The 22,899-nt window shown below is 37.0% G+C and overlaps 1 protein-coding gene across 2 annotated transcripts in view; it reads right to left on the bottom strand.

Moving 5' to 3' along the window:
- LOC100376284 (uncharacterized) overlaps positions 1 to 20,520 on the bottom strand; it is a 28,034-nt gene extending 7,514 nt beyond the window's left edge. Inside the window, exons 1-13 of one of the 2 annotated variants that reach the window (XM_085502178.1) lie at positions 20,255 to 20,520; positions 17,232 to 17,322; positions 16,307 to 16,420; positions 16,125 to 16,157; positions 14,011 to 14,106; positions 13,504 to 13,586; positions 12,799 to 12,912; positions 12,585 to 12,635; positions 11,060 to 11,130; positions 5,173 to 5,245; positions 3,211 to 3,263; positions 911 to 1,107; positions 740 to 798 (exon numbers count right to left, since the gene is read on the bottom strand). In XM_085502178.1, coding sequence (XP_085358304.1) covers positions 740 to 798; positions 911 to 1,107; positions 3,211 to 3,263; positions 5,173 to 5,245; positions 11,060 to 11,130; positions 12,585 to 12,635; positions 12,799 to 12,912; positions 13,504 to 13,586; positions 14,011 to 14,106; positions 16,125 to 16,157; positions 16,307 to 16,420; positions 17,232 to 17,322; positions 20,255 to 20,269 — 1,050 coding nt within the window. In that variant the 5' untranslated portion in view covers positions 20,270 to 20,520. The remainder of the gene's footprint in view (positions 1 to 739; positions 799 to 910; positions 1,108 to 3,210; positions 3,264 to 5,172; positions 5,246 to 11,059; positions 11,131 to 12,584; positions 12,636 to 12,798; positions 12,913 to 13,503; positions 13,587 to 14,010; positions 14,107 to 16,124; positions 16,158 to 16,306; positions 16,421 to 17,231; positions 17,323 to 20,254) is intronic. The other variant, XM_078012854.2, reaches the window with a different exon arrangement.
- Positions 20,521 to 22,899: the final 2,379 nt, after the last annotated feature.

The following is a 22,899-nucleotide window of genomic DNA, read 5'->3' as shown; positions in this document are numbered from 1 at the left end:
CCATATTGTCACAAACAACCTTTAATCACAAACAAGCAGGACAAATACTGTGGAATACTTTATTTTCGCTGGAATTAATTTTCGCTGAAAAGGCTTTTGGGGCGTTTTGCTTGGAATTTATTTTTACTGATTTTTGATGAGTTTAATGTGAAATATAGGAAAAAAAGTATATTCGCTAGATTTTATTTTCACGGAATCATCCCTTCAGCGAAAATAGCGAAAATAAATTCCAAGCGAAAATAAAGTATTCTACAGTAATTTTGATGACTCTGTCAATTTTATAGCATCCTGGTTTTTATCAGATCTCTAAGAGATTGTTCGCTGTTAATAAGTAAACATATATTGTTGTGAGGGTTCTTTCCACAATTATGGTATGCACAGTTTTAAATACAGTGTCACTTCAAGGCAAGTTTAACTGTAACCCCCCACTACTAGTACTGTATAATGACTAATTTTCACTGGGTTTAAATTTCACTGATTTAGCATTTCAGGCATATTCAGTGGGTTTTAAATTCACAGTTTTATCATTTAGATAATGTGTTCTATGCTAAATAGTCAGCGAAATAAGCAGAATTAAAACCCAGTGAATAATTAACATCTTTACAGTAGTTGTGTCTAACTTCCAGTTGTTAACTAGTCATAGATCATGAGAATAATCTGTGAGCAAAGGAATAAAAGAAATATATGCGAGAATATTGCAGATGCGGGGCTATGAATCATTATTTTGACTCGCTATTACCTCTTCTAGCTCCGCCACGGCTGCCAGGAGTTCTTTCCGATTCATGTCTTCATAGTCAACTGAAAAATAAACATTTCACAAATAATCAATTCACTTCACTGAGAAATATTGCTTGAGATCGTCAATGCAACTTTCATGGTCGATATCAATTTATGCTGTTTTCCGACTTACATTTGCCCTTCTTTTTCTTTACAGCCGTTTTCTTCCCCCTCGGTGAGGTCATTGTACCTTCCATGGCCGATTCTAAGTCCTGCTTTAGAAACTTGTTATCGGATTGAAGTCGTTGATTTGTCTCAGTCAGCCGCAATATCGTAGCGTTCAGGGCCTTCACCTTAGACGCCTGGTGACTAGCCGCAGGTTGGTCACTTCTATATAAATATAATATAAAAAAAAAATTTTGCTAAAAGGATACATGACAAATCTTATTGCACAGCAAAGGTACAATAGATGAGTACAATAATATCATTAAGCAGATAGCTGCAGTTCATAATAAAAGGCAAAATTTGCTATAGTGCCAACAAACATATTACCAGCCATGCCTTAAAGCGAGGTGGTCGTCGTAAATGTCATGTAAATAAACAATGTATTTTACATGCGTTGTATACGTTGCTATGAGTTTCATATCGAACAGGATGCGACACAACGACTGTCGCCCTTTTATTTTATACCAGTCTCTAAAGTCTCTCAATTTTTAATTTAAAATGGCTTTCAAAGAGCTACCATTGTCACCATAGAAACAAGCGGGAGTAACCCTGTCTTATTTTATGAAACTGTCAGGTAACAGAGGCAATAATAGACCAATTTCCTTTCACTGCGAGATCCTGTGTTATATGTGAAATCGAACATAAAAACAAACAAACAAGGTCATAGTGTCGTAGTGGCAACAAACATTACGTGGGATTCGACAAACGCGAAAGTATTTGCGGGGATATTTCCATGCTTAATAATGTGCTGTACACATTTGATGATGGTCAATTTCGATGAAGTATGGGTATCTAAACACAATAATCTTTTTTCAAAGATTGGTCTTTCAACTTTGAGCTCAAAATCAAATCGTTTGATTTTTGTACGCGAGATCTCACCGTTGAACGAAAAATGACCTATTGCTAGTAGTAGGCAATATGGACAAAGTGTATCCTGGTACCGACTGGTTTTCAAGTGGAGAAAATATAGTATCAAAGGGAATGCTCCTGAAAATTGTAGCAAACTATTAAGGGATGGGTATGAGTGATATCAGACGTCATAATCTCAGCATACAAACAGTGCGATTGCTGTGAATTACTATCATGAGAAACAAATTTTCATAAAGTTAGTTGAAGAAAGTTGCACAGCGACCTATATGGAATTTTAAGTCTCTGTGAACATCTTCATATAATGTTAATTTTAAATTACACCAATAAGCATAACTTGAGCTGATCAATTATTCATGAAAATGTTTAATTCTAACAAACAAACAAATAAGTAAACAAATACAGTGACACCCATATTTATAACTGCTGTGGCATTGAAATAGCAATGGATTTGTTCTAGCAATATACTAGAAATCACTGAAAAGCAACAGCGAAGTCACATGATTGGAATTGCTGTTTTCGCATGTGCACATTGTCTAAATTTTATCTAATTTACATATACAATGATGTTCTATATTTATGTCAATTACATTTTCAGTAAGATTTTGTAACCGTGACAAACGTTATCATCAAATTATGAACACTTCTGACAGCAATGGCAGAATAATAAAGCTGAAAATTAGGAGATACACATTTACACATGTGTATATCAGCACTGGCTAATGTTTGAATCTAAATGACTAAATAACATGATACTAAAGCATCATTGTGCCACGTCATGTGCAGAACAAATCCCATGCAATACATTTGTTGACACATAACTTGAACACATGCTGCACGGTGACTGTGACGCTTTCATGTGCAGAGACATCATGAATGAGGTGCTTATCACATAATACAATGAGACAGCTGGACAACTTATGACCATGACTTATGATGATAACACCTAAGCATGCCCAGCAGTGCTCCAATCACATTTAAACAGAAAAGAACCTGCTTTACCTTTTTCTACATAAATCATATAGGAATTAATGGGTACAGGAAATCATACCACAAAACGGTCACAGAATATGGAGATATAGAAAAAAATAATGAGAAAAGAAATTATATACTCTTGTACATCAAGTGTAAGCCTCACAATTTACAAGCTCTCACATATCCATCTAAGTTTCTCACATTTCACAAATGTTTGTGATCACTGCTAATTAACTGTTTTTTGTTATATACTCTATATATAAAAAGTGTTTTCAAAATTCAGTATGCATGCTTATCAACATACTGCCCTCTAGTGGTGACAGTGGGCAGGACATGTGTTTCCCAAATGTTCTCAGGTTCATGGCCAGCAATGATGTGCCATGTGTCTGAACAGCTTTAATACTGACTGAGAAAGCATTAACTTACCTCCTTTGTGTATGTTCATTTCCATGTGCACTGCGACTACGTAGTCTCAATATCTGGAAACAAAGTAATCAAACAGATTACATAACACGATTAACACTCTCTCACAACATCTTATTATTATATTACAATGGTTATCTCTCTTGACTGCCAATCACAAGGTTGTGAGTTTGAGTCCTGGCTATATCGTGGTATGGTAAGGTACTTTATAACTTCTACGAGCAAGTTTTACCAAACAATAAATGGAAATCTGGTTGGGAATGTAATAATCTAACTTCACAAACTATGGTTTAAAATATTCAAATCCTTGCATTACCGTACTTATCCGGGTAAGAGCCCATGCCTGGACAAACGCCCACCCCCCACTTTTGGCACAATAAAGAAGTTGAGGTCATATCCGGGCACACGCCCAGGGGGTCTTTTTCTACACAAAACAAAAAACAAAAAAACTATTTTCTATTTGTTGACTGTGGTTGTATTAATAGTTGACTTTCTTGAAGTCTGTCGTGATACTTATAATAAAAATTGTTAATTGCGCAAAACAAAGCGTAAACGCAAAATAGCTGTGACAGCTTTCTGCCTTCAGGGCAGCGCGTTCACCGCTGATTTTTTTCAGAATCATAGCAGTCAGCAAGTCTATAAAAATAAATATTAAAGCAGAAACGGTAGTTCTCTTTTTGAAATATGTTGTGGCCCTAAAAAGGGCCGGCCGTTTGGTTTGTGCTTCCTTAGAAACGATTCAAGCAAATCGTACAAGTGTCGCACTCGTTCGGCTTTAGCGTCGTCGACAATGAAAACAATGTTGCAATATTGTAGCAGCCCGTACCTGGGAGAAAGGTTGAAATCACGTTATTTTGGCTTTATAAATATTTTGTAGCAGCTTGCGAATCCATAACTGGGCCAGCAATTTTGCAATGTCACGCCGAAAACTGCCAACTTTTTTACCATCTTTTATCACCGCTATTGCATTTCTGTCATGAAAACTATTCTTCTGTCGTTGGATAAAAAAAACAACTTCCTATTTCATATCCATATAGTGAGACATTCCAACCGCCAGAACTTGCTGAATGATAACTTTCACCGTGATTAATAAGCGTCGAGTCTGATAAGAAAGCAATGTCACGATTTGACCTTCAAGATGAAATACAAGTAGTGATGTCATTCTTAGCCAATCAGTAAAGCAGATGCATAAAGGTCAAAGATGATTGCTAGACTGTAAACAAAAGCATCGTGTGCCATGGCAGCAGAGTGACCCCATTTTTTTTGTCTCTTTATTATGATTAGACATGAATGAAAAGTGCCAAGCTGACAGACTGCGAAATCCGTGGATTAAAAGTGCTATGTCCAAATTGTGTGGGAACTTCAGGAATAAGTTGTAGGGATTTTGTTCGACGGCTACAGTGGCACCGACTTGAACATTTGAGGGTTTTGAGTTTGACGAAGATGGCAAAGAACGTACAAATAAAGATCTGAGAAGTTTTTTCAAACAGCTATGAATTTTTATAATTTTTACTGTGTAAATTTGTAGATTATTATTGATCTTGCATGACGGTTGATTCGTAATTTGTCGAGACCGGAAATCATTTTACGCAGTTTAACCCCTGACATTTTAATTCATTTTGAGTTCACGCGTATTGGTCGGCGGGAAAATCCTAATTCAAATGATTTCTCACTGTTGATTTTTATTATTTCTGGTTTGTTTGTCACATTATAAGCAATACATTATTTTTGTTTTACTTCTAGTGTTGCATATTGTTCATTTATTTCCGTTGCATGTTTTCATTTGTCGTTCTATTCCCTGGCAAATGCCCACCCCTTCTTTTTAGCAATTTTCCATGTTCAAGACCCTGGGCTTATACCCGGATAAATACGGTATATGATTCAATATGGCGTCTCTATGGTAGATTATCGCATGTACCTTGATTGTCCAAAAAACAAACCTTGTAAATGGATAACATTGCTCACCTCAGAATAATACATCTCATTTTCAATCCTCATCTCTTCCATCTTTGTGCTCTTCAAATCATTTTGTAATTTACTGCAAAAACAAACATGTTATGATAATAAAGTTTATTCATTGGACAAACAACCTATTTTCGGACAGAACACAGTCAATATTACAATCAAGCGTTATATACAATTTGTATTTAGAGTTGCATGTGAGGTACATGTGGGATTCATGTTGGATGCATGTGAGGTACATGTGGGACGCATGTGAGGTACATGTTGGATGCATAGGAGGTACATGTGGGATGCATGTGAGGTACATGTGGGATGCATGTGAGGTACATGTGAGATGCACGGGAGGTACATGTGAGATACATAGGAGGTACATGTACATGTGAGATGCATGTGGAATGCATGGGAGGTACATGTGGGATGCATGTGAGGTACATGTTGGATGCATGGGAGGTACATGTGGGATGCATGTGAGGTACATGTGGGATGCATGTGAGGTACATGTGAGATGCATGTGAAATACATGTTGGATGCATGTGAGGTACATGTGGGATGCATGTGAGGTACATGTTGGATGCATAGTAGGTACATGTGAGATGCATGTGAGGTACATGTGAGATGCATTGAGGTACATGTTGGATGCATAGGAGGTACATGTGGGATGCATGTGAGGTACATGTTGGATGCATGGGAGGTACATGTGGGATGCATGTGAGGTACATGTTGGATGCATGTGAGGTACATGTAGGATGCATGTGAGGTACATGTTGGATGCATGTGAGGTACATGTTGGATGCATAGGAGGTACATGTGAGATGCATGTGGAGTGCATGGGAGGTACATGTGGGATGCATGTGAGGTACATGTGGGATGCATGTGAGGTACATGTGAGATGCACGGGAGGTACATGTGAGATGCATAGGAGGTACATGTGAGATGCATGTGAGGTACATGTGGGATGCATGTGAGGTACATGTGAGATGCATGTGAAATACATGTTGGATGCATGTGAGGTACATGTGGGATGCATGTGAGGTACATGTTGGATGCATAGTAGGTACATGTGAGATGCATGTGAGGTACATGTGAGATGCATTGAGGTACATGTTGGATGCATAGGAGGTACATGTGGGATGCATGTGAGGTACATGTTGGATGCATGGGAGGTACATGTGGGATGCATGTGAGGTACATGTGGGATGCATGTGAGGTACATGTTGGATGCATGTGAGGTACATGTAGGATGCATGTGAGGTACATGTTGGATGCATGTGAGGTACATGTTGGATGCATAGGAGGTACATGTGAGATGCATGTGGAATGCATGGGAGGTACATGTGGGATGCATGTGAGGTACATGTGGGATGCATGTGAGGTACATGTGAGATGCATGGGAGGTACATGTGAGATGCATAGGAGGTACATGTGAGATGCATAGGAGGTACATGTACATGTGAGGTGCATGTGGAATGCATGGGAGGTACATGTGGGATGCATGTGAGGTACATGTTGGATGCATGGGAGGTACATGTGGGATGCATGTGAGGTACATGTGGGATGCATGTGAGGTACATGTGAGATGCATGTGAGATACATGTTGGATGCATGTGAGGTACATGTAGGATGCATGTGAGGTACATGTGGGATGCATGTGAGGTACATGTTGGATGCATAGGAGGTACATGTGAGATGCATATGGAATGCATGGGAGGTACATGTGGGATGCATGTGAGGTGCATGTGGGATGCATGTGAGGTACATGTTGGATGCATAGTAGGTACATGTGAGATGCATGTGAGGTACATGTGAGATGCATGTGGAATGCATGGGAGATACATGTTGGATGCATGGGAGGTACATGTGGGATGCATGTGGGGTACATGTGGGATGCATGTGAGGTACATGTGGGATGCGTGTGAGGTACATGTGAGATGCATGTGAGATATATGTTGGATACATGTGAGGTACATGTAGGATGCATGTGAGGTACATGTTGGATGCATAGGAGGTACATGTGAGATGCATGTGGAATGCATGGGAGGTACATGTGGGATGCATGTGAGGCACATGTGGGATGCATGTGAGGTACATGTGAGATGCACGGGAGGTACATGTGAGATGCATGGGAGGTACATGTGAGATGCATGTGGGGTACATGTGGTATGCATGGGAGGTGCATGTGGGATGCATGTGAGGTACATGTGAGATGCACGGGAGGTACATGTGAGATGCACTGGAGGTACATGTGAGATGCACGGGAGGTACATGTGGGATGCATGTGAGGTACATGTTGGATGCATGTGAGGTACATGTGAGATGCATGTGAGGTACATGTGAGATGCATGTGGAATGCATGGGAGGTACATGTTGGATGCATGGGAGGTACATGTGGGATGCATGTGGGGTACATGTGGAATGCATGTGAGGTACATGTGGGATGCATGTGAGGTACATGTGAGATGCATGTGAGGTACATGTGAGATGCATGTGAGGTACATGTGAGATGCATGTGGAATGCATGGGAGGTACATGTGGGATGCATGTGAGGTACATGTGGGATGCATGTGAGGTACATGTGAGATGCACGGGAGGTACATGTGAGATGCATGTGAGGTACAGTCAAACCTCGTTAGTGCGAATATCAAGGCCCCAGGTGAATATATTCGTTATAACCGGTGTTCGTAATAACCGATCACCACTAGAGGGCGCTTTACAGAAACAAACTAATTACCATAAGTCAGGGTAAACAAAACTATGGCGCCATTTTAAACACTAGACCAAGCATTAAAAACACACAAATAGTATTGAAATAAACGTTGTCATGTTTATTAAAATAATATTAAAATGGAAAATACAAATGTTGAATTCGGAATGCTTCATTCTCTGTCCTAAATCTTCGGCCTTTGCCTGGAGGATAGGACCGCTGATTGGGACATTCATAGAACGGGCACTGGTAAACCATTTCCGCAATGCCTGCTCAACGTCGTCGACTGCTGAAAACCGCATTCGCTTCCGGCACGGCTCAATTTTGTTGTGTTCGAACATCTTCAAAACATCAGTTTTTTTCTTTAAAATCGTTGACAGTGTACTGGGTTTAACATCAAATTTTCGACAGACATCGCCGTGACGAATGCCCGACTCAATCGCTTTGATCATTTGGACTTTACAGTCCAACGACAAGGCACGCCGTTTGACACGAGTTGACATTTTGAAGTCAGGACGGAAACTGGCATCTCACTCGTAGTCGGCGTAATTTATCTAAAATTTACAGCGTCCATGCTTCACACTTTTTTATTGTGAATCTTAAAAAACTCGAGCAGCAAGGGCGTCGAAAGTGACTAGACACTGGAAGTCACGTACACAAAAGATTTTCATGCCCAGTGAATGGCTACATTGTTTTTATTTTACGCTGCACAGCTCAAGCCCACTGCCAACAGCGGAAGCGTAACACCGTGTATTTGGCGGTTCGTTTTAGGATTTCGCAGCTGTTTGAGCGAATGAAATGTTCGCTATAGGTGTTACAGACCATTGTTTTTCAGAGAAAATCCTTTCGTACTAAGCGGGTTTTCGTAATAAACGAGTTCGTTCTAAGCGTTGTCAATTACCATAGGGATAATGGATTTTCAAACGGGACTTCGGTGTTCGTTCGTTGTAACCGGTATTTCGTTGTAACCGAGTTCGTATTAACGAGTTTTGACTGTACATGTGAGATGCATGTGAGGTACATGTACATGTGAGATGCATGTGGAATGCATGTGAGGTACATGTGGGATGCATGTGAGGTACATGTGGGATGCATGTGAGGTACATGTGAAATGCATGTGAGATACATGTTGGATGCATGTGAGGTACATGTAGGATGCATGTGAGGTACATGTGGGATGCATGTGAGGTACATGTTGGATGCATAGAAGGTACATGTGAGATGCATGTGGAATGCATGGGAGGTACATGTGGGATGCATGTGGGGTACATGTGGGATGCATGGGAGGTACATGTGGGATGCATGTGGGATGCATGTGAGGTACATGTGAGATGCACGGGAGGTACATGTGAGATGCACTGGAGGTACATGTGAGATGCACGAGAGGTACATGTGGGATGCATGTGAGGTACATGTAGGATGCATGTGAGGTACATGTGGGATGCATGTGAGGTACATGTTGGATGCATAGTAGGTACATGTGAGGTACATGTGAGATGCATGTGGAATGCATGTGAGGTACATGTAGGATGCATGTGAGGTACATGTGGGATGCATGTGAGGTACATGTTGGATGCATAGTAGGTACATGTGATGTACATGTGAGATGCATGTGGAATGCATGTGAGGTACATGTGGGATGCATGTGATGTACATGTGGGATGCATGTGAGGTACATGTGGGATGCATGTGAGGTACATGTGGGATGCATGTGAGGTACATGTGGGATGCATGTGAGATACATGTTGGATACATGCGAGGTACATGTAGGATGCATGCGAGGTACATGTGGGATGCATGTGAGGTACATGTTGGATGCATAGGAGGTACATGTGAGATGCATGTGGAATGCATGGGAGGTACATGTGGGATGCATGTGAGGTACATGTGGAATGCATGGGAGGTACATGTGGGATGCATGTGAGGTACATGTGGGATGCATGTGAGATCCACGGGAGGTACATGTGAGATTCATGTGAGGTACATGTGAGGTACATGTACTTGTGAGATGCATGTGGGATGCATGTGAGGTACATGTGGGATGCATGTGAGGTACATGTGAGATGCATGTGAGATACATGTTGGATGCATGTGAGGTACATGTAGGATGCATGTGAGGTACATGTGGGATGCATATGAGGTACATGTTGGATGCATAGAAGGTACATGTGGGATGCGTGTGGGATGCATGTGAGGTACATGTGAGATGCACGGGAGGTACATGTGAGATGCATGGGAGGCATATGTTGGATGCATGTGAGGCACATGTGGGATGCATGTGAGGTACATGCAGGATGCATGTCAGGTACATGCGGGATGCATGTCAGGTACATGTGGGATGCTTGTCAGGTACATGTGGGATTCATGGGAGGTACATGTGGGATTCATGGGAGGTACATGTGGGATGCATGGGAGGTACATGTGGGATGCATGTGAGGTACATGTTGGATGCATGTGAGGTACATGTGGGACGCATGGGATGTACAAGTGGGACGCATGGGAGGTACATGTGGGATGCATGTGAGGTACATGTGGGATGCATGTGAGGTACATGTTAGATGCATTGGAGGTACATGTGGGATGCATGGGAGGTACATGTTGGATGCATGGGAGGTACATTTGGGATGCATGTGCATGTGAGGTACATGTGAGATGCATGGGAGGTACATGTTGGATGCATGGGAGGTACATGTGGGATGCATGTGCATGTGAGGTGCATGGGAGGTACATGTGAGATGCATGGGAGGTACATGTGATCCAAAATAATTAGTTTGGGTGGAAATTTAAGTACATCCATAGACCTTAAAATACAATTAGCCCATTTTAAAGAGGTCATTTACGTAAACATATCAAATAGAGCAAATGTGATGCTACAGTTTGTCGATAAGCCCTAAAGCCATTACAAAAAGACTTCTTTTTAAATCACTTTTTTTCTCCTTTTGAATATTTTGGTGACAAAAGAACGTCACAGGTATTTAAATTTGTCACAAACCAGCATGTGACTCACACTGATACACTGATATCTATGAATGAGTTTACTCAAGATAGCAAGCTATCATAGCTAAGTTGTGTAACAGTCACTTTCCATGACATATAGGTAATCCAGCACACTAGTATGTGACATCTAGCTGGTTTATAACAATCTCACATATTATTATTAGTTAAGTATATACTGTACATGCATCTTACCTCAACTGGGCTTCTTTGTCTCTCAGTGTCTGTTCTAATTTTAAGTTTTTCTGTTTTAGACTATTCACAACCTACAGAAATAAATAGTCAATAGAACTTACATTAGTTGTAGTGCAGTGAAGATTTGAATTTAATGTAAACAAGTCATTGAAAATGACACAGTCCCCGTTAAGTTCTCTTTCTGCTCGTCATATTAAAGTGGAGGGGTTGTTGCGAGCATGTCCTTGAAACTTGAGTTCCAAGTGGCGTATACAACAGATTGTTTATTTACATCAAAACACGTGTTTCGTGTCATAGTAATATGGCCAAAATAAAAACAGTCGTTATTCAGCCATCTTTGATCTGATTATGAAACACACTGATATGTATGATGTGTGTGCCAAATACGAATGAAAATGGTACATAAATTGTGAAAATATAGTAGTAAGGCCAAAAAGTCAGATGGCTGTCAATCGGCCATTCTTGACCAGATTTTGAAACGAATTGTCATGGACATGCATCCTAACATGTATAAAGTACATGTATGTGCCAAATTTGAATGAAAACTGACAGAGCACGTCCAAGATACTGCATAAAAAAACAAAAACAAGATGCCTGCCAGTCGACCATCTTTGATCCAATTGCAAAATAAATCGTCATGGACATGTATCCTAACATGTATAATCTATGTACCAAGTTTGAATGACAACTGACAAAGCATGTCCAAAATACAACATTTTCAATAAACAAGATGGCTGCCAGTCAGCCATTTTGAATTGAATCGCTAAACCACTGCATGTGCATATGTCCCACATAAGGTACTAGGCACATGCAAAGAATGAACGGAATCGGTCCACAGGATTCTGAAATATGACGTTGGATAGACTGACACACGGACAGACGGACACACAGACGGTCGGACAGACAAACTCAGGAACTCACGGACGGTTGGGGACATGTATCCTAACATGTATGATCTATGTACTAAATTTGAATGAAAACTGAAAAAGCATGTCCAAAATACGACATTTTCAAAAAATAAGATGGCTGCCAGTCGGCCATCTTTGATCCTATTGTGAAATAAATCATCATGGACATGTATCCTAACATGTATAATCTATGTACCAAGTTTGAATGAAAACTGACAAAGCATGTCCAAAATACAACATTTTCAAAAAACAAGATGGCTGCCAGTTGGCCATTTTGAATCGAATCGCTAAACCACTGCATGTGCATATGTCCCACATAAAGTACTAGGCACATGCAAAGAATGAACAGAATCGGTCCAAGGGATTCTGAGATATGACTCCGGACGGACACACGGACACACGGAGGCTGAATTATAAGACTAAAAAAACAAACATGCATTTTACATGTGGTGTATAACATGGCACTTTAAATAATTATTCAAACTTGACAAATTGATATATGATCTATTATGATTCAGTTGACACAAAATGAAATCTGACAGACATAGAAAAATCAGATTTGAACATTATGTTAAATACTAAATAGACAAGATAATAGGATATGCATGTAAACTTACAGCGCCTGCATCTGGCTTTTTCTCATTCATAACTCTTCTCAAGTCATCGCACTACAAAGCAGAAAAAATGGAAATCTTTACATGTGAATGCACACATGTTACCATTAGTACAAATAAATTAACACAAAACCCATAATTACATGTACACAACTCTTAAAATGATGTTCAACTCCTTCTCTTGCTTTCTTTCTCAAACAATTGATGAGGTGAATACCTTGCTGGGATCCAAGAGTTGTTCAACTTGCTTCTGTTTTTGTACGCTCTCTTTTTCCAACCTTCTGTTTCTTGTTTTCACGATTTCATTTTCCTCTTTCAAACCATTGATTTGCTAAAAAAAAGTGAAGGCATTTATTATTTTGTTTTAAACATAGATCTAGTGATTTATAATACGATAAGTCATTGCTAAAACTAGTTGCCTCTAGCAGTTGTATGATGTCCAGTCACACTGGAGTCAGAGCAGTGCCCCTCCCCCTCTCCCAAAGAAATAAAGAAGCTTGACAGCTAATCTGCATAATAATATACTAGGTTAGTGACCTGTCCTGAAAGCATTGTTATAATAATTACGGTGAGTGCTTTTGTTTATCCAGAATCATGGAAACAGAGGCCCATGCTCTATAACGCTGTTGGGGGAGATCTCTGGGTCATAAGGCATGCAGAATGGCAAACCTGAGATCTGAACATATGGAAGAGATCACATTACATGAGACATGTAAACAGGGATCATTTGCTTTATGATACTGTATATCACTTTTATTTTGCCATAGCAATAAGCTGGGCTTCTTTGGGACTGATTGTTACATATATCGCAAAATGTCCCAGTGACGTTTATGAAATGACACCCCCATGAAAATTTACACCGTAACATATTCAGGAACAGAAAAGGTGAAAGTACAGAGAACGGCATTTGCCAAGAACTTACTCTTTTCAAGTCTATGATATCATCGTACATTTCTTCCTGTGGCTTATAAGTAGGAGCACTCCCTCTACCTGATCTTGGTGTTTCTGAAAAATATTGAGTAACTATGACAATAATGATTACTACTATTTCTTCACTCTAACCTTTCCAAGCGTCCTTAGCATGTTATTGGTTTGTAAAGTTAAGTAGGACATGCAATGTGATCTTCATCACCTATTGGTCATACATTTTTTGAAGTTGAGCGAGTATAAGAAATGTATTAAATAGGATAGGAAAGTGATCTGTAACTACTGAAGCCACTATTGGTGTGTTAGTTTTCATATTAACACTACTAACAACAAACCAAAGAAAGTCTGACTCGCTGGAGTGAATCAAATTTTTAGAGTTAATAAATGGACCCTATTTGCAAATGGTTGCTGAGATATTGTTGTATTGAGTGACAGAGCCACACAACTTGTTTTTGTTTTTCTACTGGAACAGTGGACGCTATAAATCAATTGTGGTACTCACTGCCGTTGAGAGCATCTAACTCCCGACTGGTGTTCATCATGCCAGCAGACTTGGGTCGCTTTGTCATGTTCATAGTTGGACTTTGTGTTGTTAAGTCTGCAATGAGAAAATGTAACAAAAAATGTAAATTTATTATTACCGTATTGTTATTCATTATATTAGTGTATTCTGAGATTTTTTCTTTTGGTTTTCCATGAAATGAGCAAGCTAGCAAAACAATTCAAACAAAACCATGCAATGGATTTCTTTTTGTTTATTAAACTGAGCTGGAAAACTTACCACTATTAAAAAAAATTGATCATTGTCATATTGTGACATCTTTTAAAAGGTATTTAACTTATTATTGGTTCCACTCAAAATATCAGAAGTTCCTAAATAGTCTGATCAAAATATGTTATTATTTATAGTTGGCCAAGGAAAATATTCATGATGCTAGTCATTGCATGTATCAGTTAACAGTTGTAAAGTCTGAATAAAAGTAAAATTTTATGACCAAAAATTGTTAATTTTTTTTACTGGCTTATAATCATTTATGATATTATATGAAGAATTTTCCCTCAAAGAGACAATCATGTGACTAATATGTGAATATTTTGATGTAACCCTTCTTCTAATTCAAGTCTTAAAATAAGTCACAAATTATGTCAAATGTGAATAATCATGCAGTGCTTTCATAGTGGTCTACAACAATTGAACAAAATATTTGACAGATTTTGAACAAAATTTATAGTAAAATGACAAACACAAGAATTTACAACAGATTAGGAATGATTGAGATGAGCCAAATTGTTAGTACAGTATGACAACATATACAGGATAAACATCATTTTCCATATTAACATCGTAAGAGTAAAGCTTTGAAGAAACTGAAATTCAAACTTTTGCAGACCTTAATATAATAATTGTTGTCAATCATTAGTTAGTCAGCAGTCATGGGGCTGTATTTCATGTAAATAAGCAATGTTTTTAATAAGCGTCACATGGGACTCATATCAAACATGATGCGACACAATGTCTGTGGACATATGTGCATGTGTTTCTAATACTGTGAAATACTTTATTTTAGCTGGAATTAATTTTCGCTGAAAAGGCATTTTGGGTGTTTTGTATGGAATTTATTTTCACTGATTTTTGACGAGTTGAATGTGAAATATAGGGAAAAAAGTATATTCGCTGGATTTTATTTTCACGGAATCAACCTTTCAGCGAAAATAGCGGAAATAAATTCCAAGCGAAAATAAAGTATTCTACAGTAGATCAATATCATATTTCCTTTCTTAGAACTCCACAAATAGTATTATTACATGCAAGTTTAAATTGTTGTTTGAATTGCAGTTATTCAACAATGACATCAGAATAGCAATTCAACCATATTGATTTCAGATACATGATACATGACGAAATTGATACTTTTACAAAAAAATTCTTAGTTGATGCCATGGACAGTAGAAAGAGGTATACAGATAATATTTAATATTTTTCCAGTGTACTTCTTATATTTTAGTTTTCTTATTTTTTGTTGTTGTTGCTACTTTTAGATGTCTTTTGTTGTTGTTATATTTTGTTATCTTAGTTCATGTAACTTAATTTCTTTTTGTCTATCAAAAGTTTTTTTTATCCACAAGTCTTTGAGTGAAATGTATTTTTTTTATTTGGTGCAGCTCCTAGTTTACATAGTGAGCCCCTGTTACAAAAGGGATGCAATAAATAAATAAATAAATACATGTATGTTACTATGGAAACATCAAATGAAATACATGTAAAAAAATAACATTCATGGACAGAAGTTCTGAAAACCACAAGAGACCATTTTTTTTACAAATTTGGTAAATTATTGGAAATGCCAGAGAATTTTACAGACATTATGAAAATATGTGGTTGCTAAAATTAATTAAACGGCTATGAAAACAATAAAATTGGACTCCAGAATTAAAATGACACTACTAATAGAGGAAATACAGTAAACAATCTTTGTTTTGGCTTTGGGGAGGCAGCATCATGCATCAGTAACCCTCTTTTCATCTGCATGCAAACATTGTAAATAAATGAAGTCGAGCACAATAGGTAAAATAAAAACACCACAAGTATGCAGCACACTACATGCAATTACTGACCAGTACGAAGTAAAACCTTACGACTTGAAAAATCTAGACAGGTAAATAAAAACATTCAGACTTTAATGATGTTTATTTATTACAACAACAAACTTTCAAATTAATGTTGCTTTGGAAAATGAATTCATCATCGTAATTCAAAACAATCATAAGTTTAAAAGAAAATGAAAAGTTATACTTACACCCTGTTCCTGATCGCATGCCTTCAATCCAGAGATCCCTTGCAGTTTTATTGCGGGTGTCTACCACTTTCCTACCCTTGGTAGAAATACCTTTAGATTGTCCATAAGGTGAAGCTGAAACAAGAAAAGAATAGACAACAATTTATGCGTGATGTATTGTCAATGTTGGCACATTAACCTTTTCACCACTAGTACCTTCTTTTCATCACAAAATAGTCCTGTTTATAGTCTGCATATTTCTTCAGAAGATTTGAACGAAAATAGCCAAATTTTTAAAGGAAAAACTAAAAATTGACACAAATTATTTTGGGCAAGAAACTCTGGTGGTGAAAAGGTTTCAATTTTCCGCAATTTCATGTTTTTAAAGAATTCACAGGAACAAATTTCTGTCTTAATGACCCCAGTGAATTGTTCACTGCTATAATTTTTTGATTTTCCTAAAAAAAATTTCATTTGCAAAATTAAAGCGAATTATTGTACAAAAAAAGATGTTGCAGCCATAGTCATAGCACATATTGAAGACCAGAAGGAATGCCTTGTGATCCTGTTTTTTTGGTGAGAAAGCAGAAGTACCAGTAAGTTTTTTATCCAAACGAACAACAACAAAACACTTTATAACGAGCTAACTCCAGTGAGGTCACTGTATAACACAATCGGTATATGGGCAACACTGAGTAAGGTGTGTTAACAGACAATACCCATCGCTTCAATGACACCCAATAGGTACATGTATGTGTTGTGACTTCAAAACAGGGTTAGCATCACCCCTGATTGGTTTCCCAATTGTTCTGATCTCCACCACAGCACTGTCCAGCACCAGAAAGGTAATTGATTCAAGTGTTGTCACATTGCAGAAGCTAAACGATTCATTTTCTCTCAATATAAATTGTTACAATCATTCTCAGTCAAGTTAAACACTATTTACCTGTTTTCCTCTTTCCTGTCTTTTTTCTAGATTTCCGTGGGACGTACTCTTCTTCTTCTTCAGAGTCAGATAACGATAATGGGTCCAATTCCTGAAAGTAATACATCAAAGTTGTGAAAAAGGTGCTGCAGTGATAAAACAATTATAACTTTATCTCCATTCTCTACTAGAACATCTTCTAATATAAGTGCTTGGTGATTTAAAGAGTCTTGTAAAACATGTTCAAATGTTGTATCAACAAATACTGTATTTTAAACACATTGTATGTACACTGTATACATTACAATGGGTCTCATATCCAACACAATGCAGTGTGAGAACTGTAACGCTTTATGCAGAATCAAAGTCTCTCTATCATAAAAATACATGTAGGGACTGTGGCAGAATGTACCATAATTGTCTGTTAGAAGTACAGTGTGATTATGGTATACCTACTAAAACAAACATTCCATGTGCCTTTAAATATGGTATATTATTTTCAATTTCAATATTTTAATCAAAACTAATTAGGATATTATATACTGGAAATGAAATATGATACTATCAGTATAACGTATGGTTTTGTGTTGAATAGCCTATATTAAATGTCTCATCCATAACACACTAAATGATGTTGCCATGGCAATGGAAACTGTATACACGTCATTCATACAATGTCCCAGTAACAATTATTTAGGATGATGGATGTAATTTCAAACTTAATTTATAAGCGCCACTTTACATTACGCATCTTCTTTCCATATTTTTTGTCTCGCTGTATATGCTAATTAGCGTGCTGTCGTGAGCCCAACGCGTTCTCTTTTAATATACATACTCTGAAGTTGTCGGGGACTCCCGCTGAGCTAACGGCGACCACTTCGGAATTGTCGGGAGAAAATTTGAAGACAACGGGACTACGACAGTGGGAATTCTCTTTACACAGGGCTCTCGCTGGCCTAAGTCTTACCAGACATTAACCTAATTATATGCACTAAAGACACAATATGTTCTGGACTGTCAGTCACAATATTATGAGAATACTGTAAAACCATTTATTTTCATTGACATTAAATTTCACTATTTTGATGTTTTGAGCATATTCACTGTTTTTTTAATTTTATGAATTTGTCAAGGAAACAATGAGTTCTATTGATTTTTTTACATATTCACGTAGATTTAATTTAGCAGAATTTACTTATCAGCGAAAATAACAAAATTAAAACCCAGTCAGTGAATAATTAATAAATTTACAGTACCTTAAAGTAAGAATGAAAGCGACAGTCAGTCAGTGTGGTGATCATATCAACAGACGTGAAATCAAGTACTACTCGAGTGATAACTTTATTATTATACATCTTTATTATACATGCTTGAACTCATGATTTAGTGAGATACAACAACCAGAAATGTTGCGAAAAATATTTTACAAGATTAATGTATGTGTGACAATTCGTGTTCAGTGAAGTAATTCCATTCACAGCAGGCTACACAGTTGCTATGTCTGATGTAAGAAATGATCAAATGTGATGTAAATTAATGCACTTTTTACAAATATGAAAGACATTCCTAACACATTCAAATGCACCTGAACCCCTTATAAACACATTCTACAGGGTTTTATGGACGACTATATTCTACTATTTTCACAGCCTCGGTCCCATCATAGACCTTTTCTAAGGTCTATGGTCCCATGTGATACATATAAAAAACAACTACTGTAAAAAGGTTAATTATTCACTGGGTTTTAATTTTGCTTACTTCGCTGACTGGAAATTGCGCTAAATTAAAACCCAGTGAATATGTAAAATTTAGCATAGAACACATTATTCAAATGATAAAACCATGAATTTAAAACCCACTGAATATCCCTGAAATGCTAAATCAGCAAAATTTAAACCCAGTGAAAATTAGTCAGTATGTGAAATACAGCCTCATGACTGTGTTGCTTTGACAGTGGAAATACTGTAGAATACTTTATTTCAGCTGGAATTAAATTTCGCTGAAAAGACTTTTTGAGTGTTTTCTATGGAATTTATTTTCACTGATTTTTGACAAGTTGAATGTAAAATATAGGAAAAAAATGCATATTTATTGGATTTTCTTTTCACTGAATCTTTCCTTCAGTGAAAATAGCGAAAATTAATTCCAAGTGAAAATTAAGTATTTTACAGTACAGTATGTTTCGCTTTGCTGACAGACTAATAATTGACAACACTGCATATATTATAGTTACATTTGTATAATCAACTACCGAGGTATAACTTATAAACTCAAAAATAATATTCCAGCTAGGTTAATTACTAGTTTCAAAGTATAAATATGATTTGAAAATCAAAAATGGAACACAATTCACCAAATCTGAGGTCCAAACAATCCAGAAAATTATTTTACCTGTACATGTATTCATAAATGTATTCCTCACTACAAGACATCTAGGTATATGTATTATCCTACGTCCATGGTATCATGAAGCGAACAACTATTAAAAACATCTTAGTGATAATAATATTCTCGTCAAAATTTTGTGCATGTATGATTATATTATATTGATTATATTTGTTCAGGGAACACAGGTATATATTGTTTTTATTATCTATTTATTCTTTGTAATTTTTTTGTCTATAATCAATAACTCAGTAATATAAGTGATTGCCAAGTCCAATATCCAGAATCATGCCCAGAAAAACGCCTATTAAATCTACACACTGCATAGTACGTTTACGCATCCAGAAAACGGTGAGAGAGGGAACAGGATATTCAGCGGTCAGAATTAGCCTCTTTCTGTCAATAATGGTTGTAAAAGTTTCAGGTATTCTTAATTTGACACAATACATCAGGAGCTGTCAGTTGTTTGGGAGGGGTGAAAACGAAACTAATAAATATTGACAAACACCCTTTACAGAAGTAAATTAACGCCTCCACTGACATTAGATCCCGGGTGTTATTGATGTATACAATATTAATTCCCCGGAAATAGCAGAATTTATAATTGAACATGAATTTGTCGTCAAAGATGAGAGATGACTGTCGAAAAAGAAACTGACCTCTATCTGTGGCATGTTTACAACCTCCCCTGTTACACGGATCGGCGAAATAAACCAGGTACGAGCCCTACGCCGCGGATCCCACGACAATCAGCCGTAATCTGTGATTTAGGTGTCGATTCCAGATGTAAAACAGCCGAGTACAGCGTCAAGTATTGCAAATTCCCGGGTAGTTACCGCTGATCACACACAGTACTCACTCTCCATATTTAGTTGCTGTTGGAGTTCCCAAACACAAGGTATGTGATTTACATAGTCTCATGCTCGGATCTCGCGTGAAAACGCGGCAACTTGCCCGTTTGACCCCAGATTCGCGATGTGGCATTTCGTCACGGTACGAAGAGCAATACGATACAAGTTATTTTTTTATGAATACACTTCATGTATATGTATAAATTCTACAAATAATTTTAACTATTGTTTCCACTGTAATAATTGGTAATATAAATATATATAATTTGTTTCATGCGTATATATGTTTGTGTGTACGAAATTTTGTCTAGATTCGTAGAAACATGGAACTATAAAAGGGGTTTATAGTTCCATGGTAGAAATCAGGATCTCTTCTCGGTCGAAAATATAGAGGAACCGATATGTCTATTTTCCGTCTGGGATTCTATGCTATTTGGAGACGGCAACCATCAACAGCTTGCTATCCACACATCTCGGTCTTATGGGTAAAAATAACACCAAAAATAACTTCTAATATTCATACTTAATAACAGACTATAAATCAAAAAAATTGGTTCAAATATTGTGACTCGAAAAGTATGGTTAATGGACATTACGCCAACAACGACGAAAATTAGTAAACTTGAGTGCTTCGTTTTTACTACCTGCAGCTGCCGTATTATAAAGCAATGAGTGGTGCGGGGATAATATTCGGGTGGTTCAATGTTTCGGTAATTTCTTGCGTATTGCGTAATGCGTTGTGTATTCGTCACCTTGCAGGCCGATCAACATGCACAAACTCAAGTATTATCTTCTAATCTTGGGGAGTGAAAACCTATCGTCTGTTTTACATCTTGAAAACCCGAGAATTGCTTTGGGTCCATGAATCACTGATTCCAGTTCATTTATTGGTATATGCAGATAATATTGTAACATTCTTTTGTTCTAAAAAGGCATGTAGCATGTTCTTCAAAGATGTTGGTTTGAAATGGAATTTATCATAAAATTTGGTTAAAACAAGATTTTTTTGTTTATAGAAAAAATATTAACAAACTGTAGACCATTACAGATACTTGAAATAAAAGCTGAAATTTGGAAATCTCGAGTACTTTTACTCATTAAAGTTATAATTAACATTTAAATGTTATACAAAATATTTTACATTTTTGGGCACGCATTCTTGATATGGAAAAAGAAAGTTCATGCAGCTTTTAACAGTGAAATAAGTCATGATAAATAACTTGAAACTGGTCAGGGAATTGTTAAAAAAAGCTTAAGCTTGAACAAAAAATGTACAAAAAATATACCCAAAAGTAATTTTTAGATTGAGGGCTTTATATGTTAGCTACTGGCAGAATTACTTAAATAAATATAATAAATGTGAGGGGATAAGCTATAAAACCGTAGCTAAAAATGATTGCTTTTAAAAATGTCTCAACCGGAAAACTAAGAAATTATAAAATGCTTTAACAAAAATAAGAATTTCTACAAATTTCTTGCCTATTGAGAAAGGCCGATATTAAAATATACCAAATCACTCAGATTACTACAGAAAATGTGTGAAATGGAATAATTCATTCTAGATGAAATGCATACAATTATAAGCAGATATAAGCCCCCAATTACGTACTTTTGATGTGACGTGTGTTGTTTTGATAAGAGTGTTACGGCGATTTTGCCAAGTTCGTATTTTACATTTTTTAAAGATTGGTCCAGGAATGTTTACAATCAATACCGCATATCTTATCTTATCTATAAATTGATAATTATGCAACTTATGTTAAAATTTCGATATACACATTTATTAGAAATATGACAACTCATTCAGAAACGCCCATGAAGCATACATTGATGACAAAAGTTCAATGTCATAGCGGCTTTTATGTTGTAATGATAATATCATTACCATTATAAGTATAGGAGCTTAGTATGTAGATTTCAAATTTCTAGTGTGACAAATATGTTAACACAAAACGCCGGCGTGTAGCGCCCTCTATCGCCGACGTATTTATTTCAATCGAGTAATTTATATGAATTCTAATTTCTTCCATGTGGTTTTGCTGATATCAACTTATTAATAATGCTAATAATATTAATAATTTGTAACAACTAACAAAGAACCCCTTTTAAATTTACTCACATGTTAGTGGCTGGATGATTTACGTCTATGCAGAAATATTATTCGAATCATTGAACTATGGCAGTTTGTTAGTAGTCTATGGCACAGAAAAGAGCACCAAACAACGACGTATTTGCCGAAAAAAACTTGTTGAAACCAGCAAATTACAACTTGTATAGTAGTACATATTTGGTTGTTCTAAGTAAGAACAGAGGTACCTCTGGTAAGAACTATTCAAAATAACTCATACAACTTGGTGTAAATCTATGGAAACCTCCACGTCACAAATTAAAAACAGATTCAATCACTCATCTAGGAGTGACAATCGATTACAATATGATGTCACATGGAAATC

Source organism: Saccoglossus kowalevskii, chromosome 8, assembly GCF_978046115.1.
Source record: "Saccoglossus kowalevskii chromosome 8, keSacKowa6.1, whole genome shotgun sequence".
In the NCBI taxonomy this organism is placed as follows: domain Eukaryota; kingdom Metazoa; phylum Hemichordata; class Enteropneusta; family Harrimaniidae; genus Saccoglossus; species Saccoglossus kowalevskii.
The sequence above is the reverse complement of the archived record's forward strand: the minus strand, read 5'-3'. Positions and strand labels throughout refer to the sequence as shown.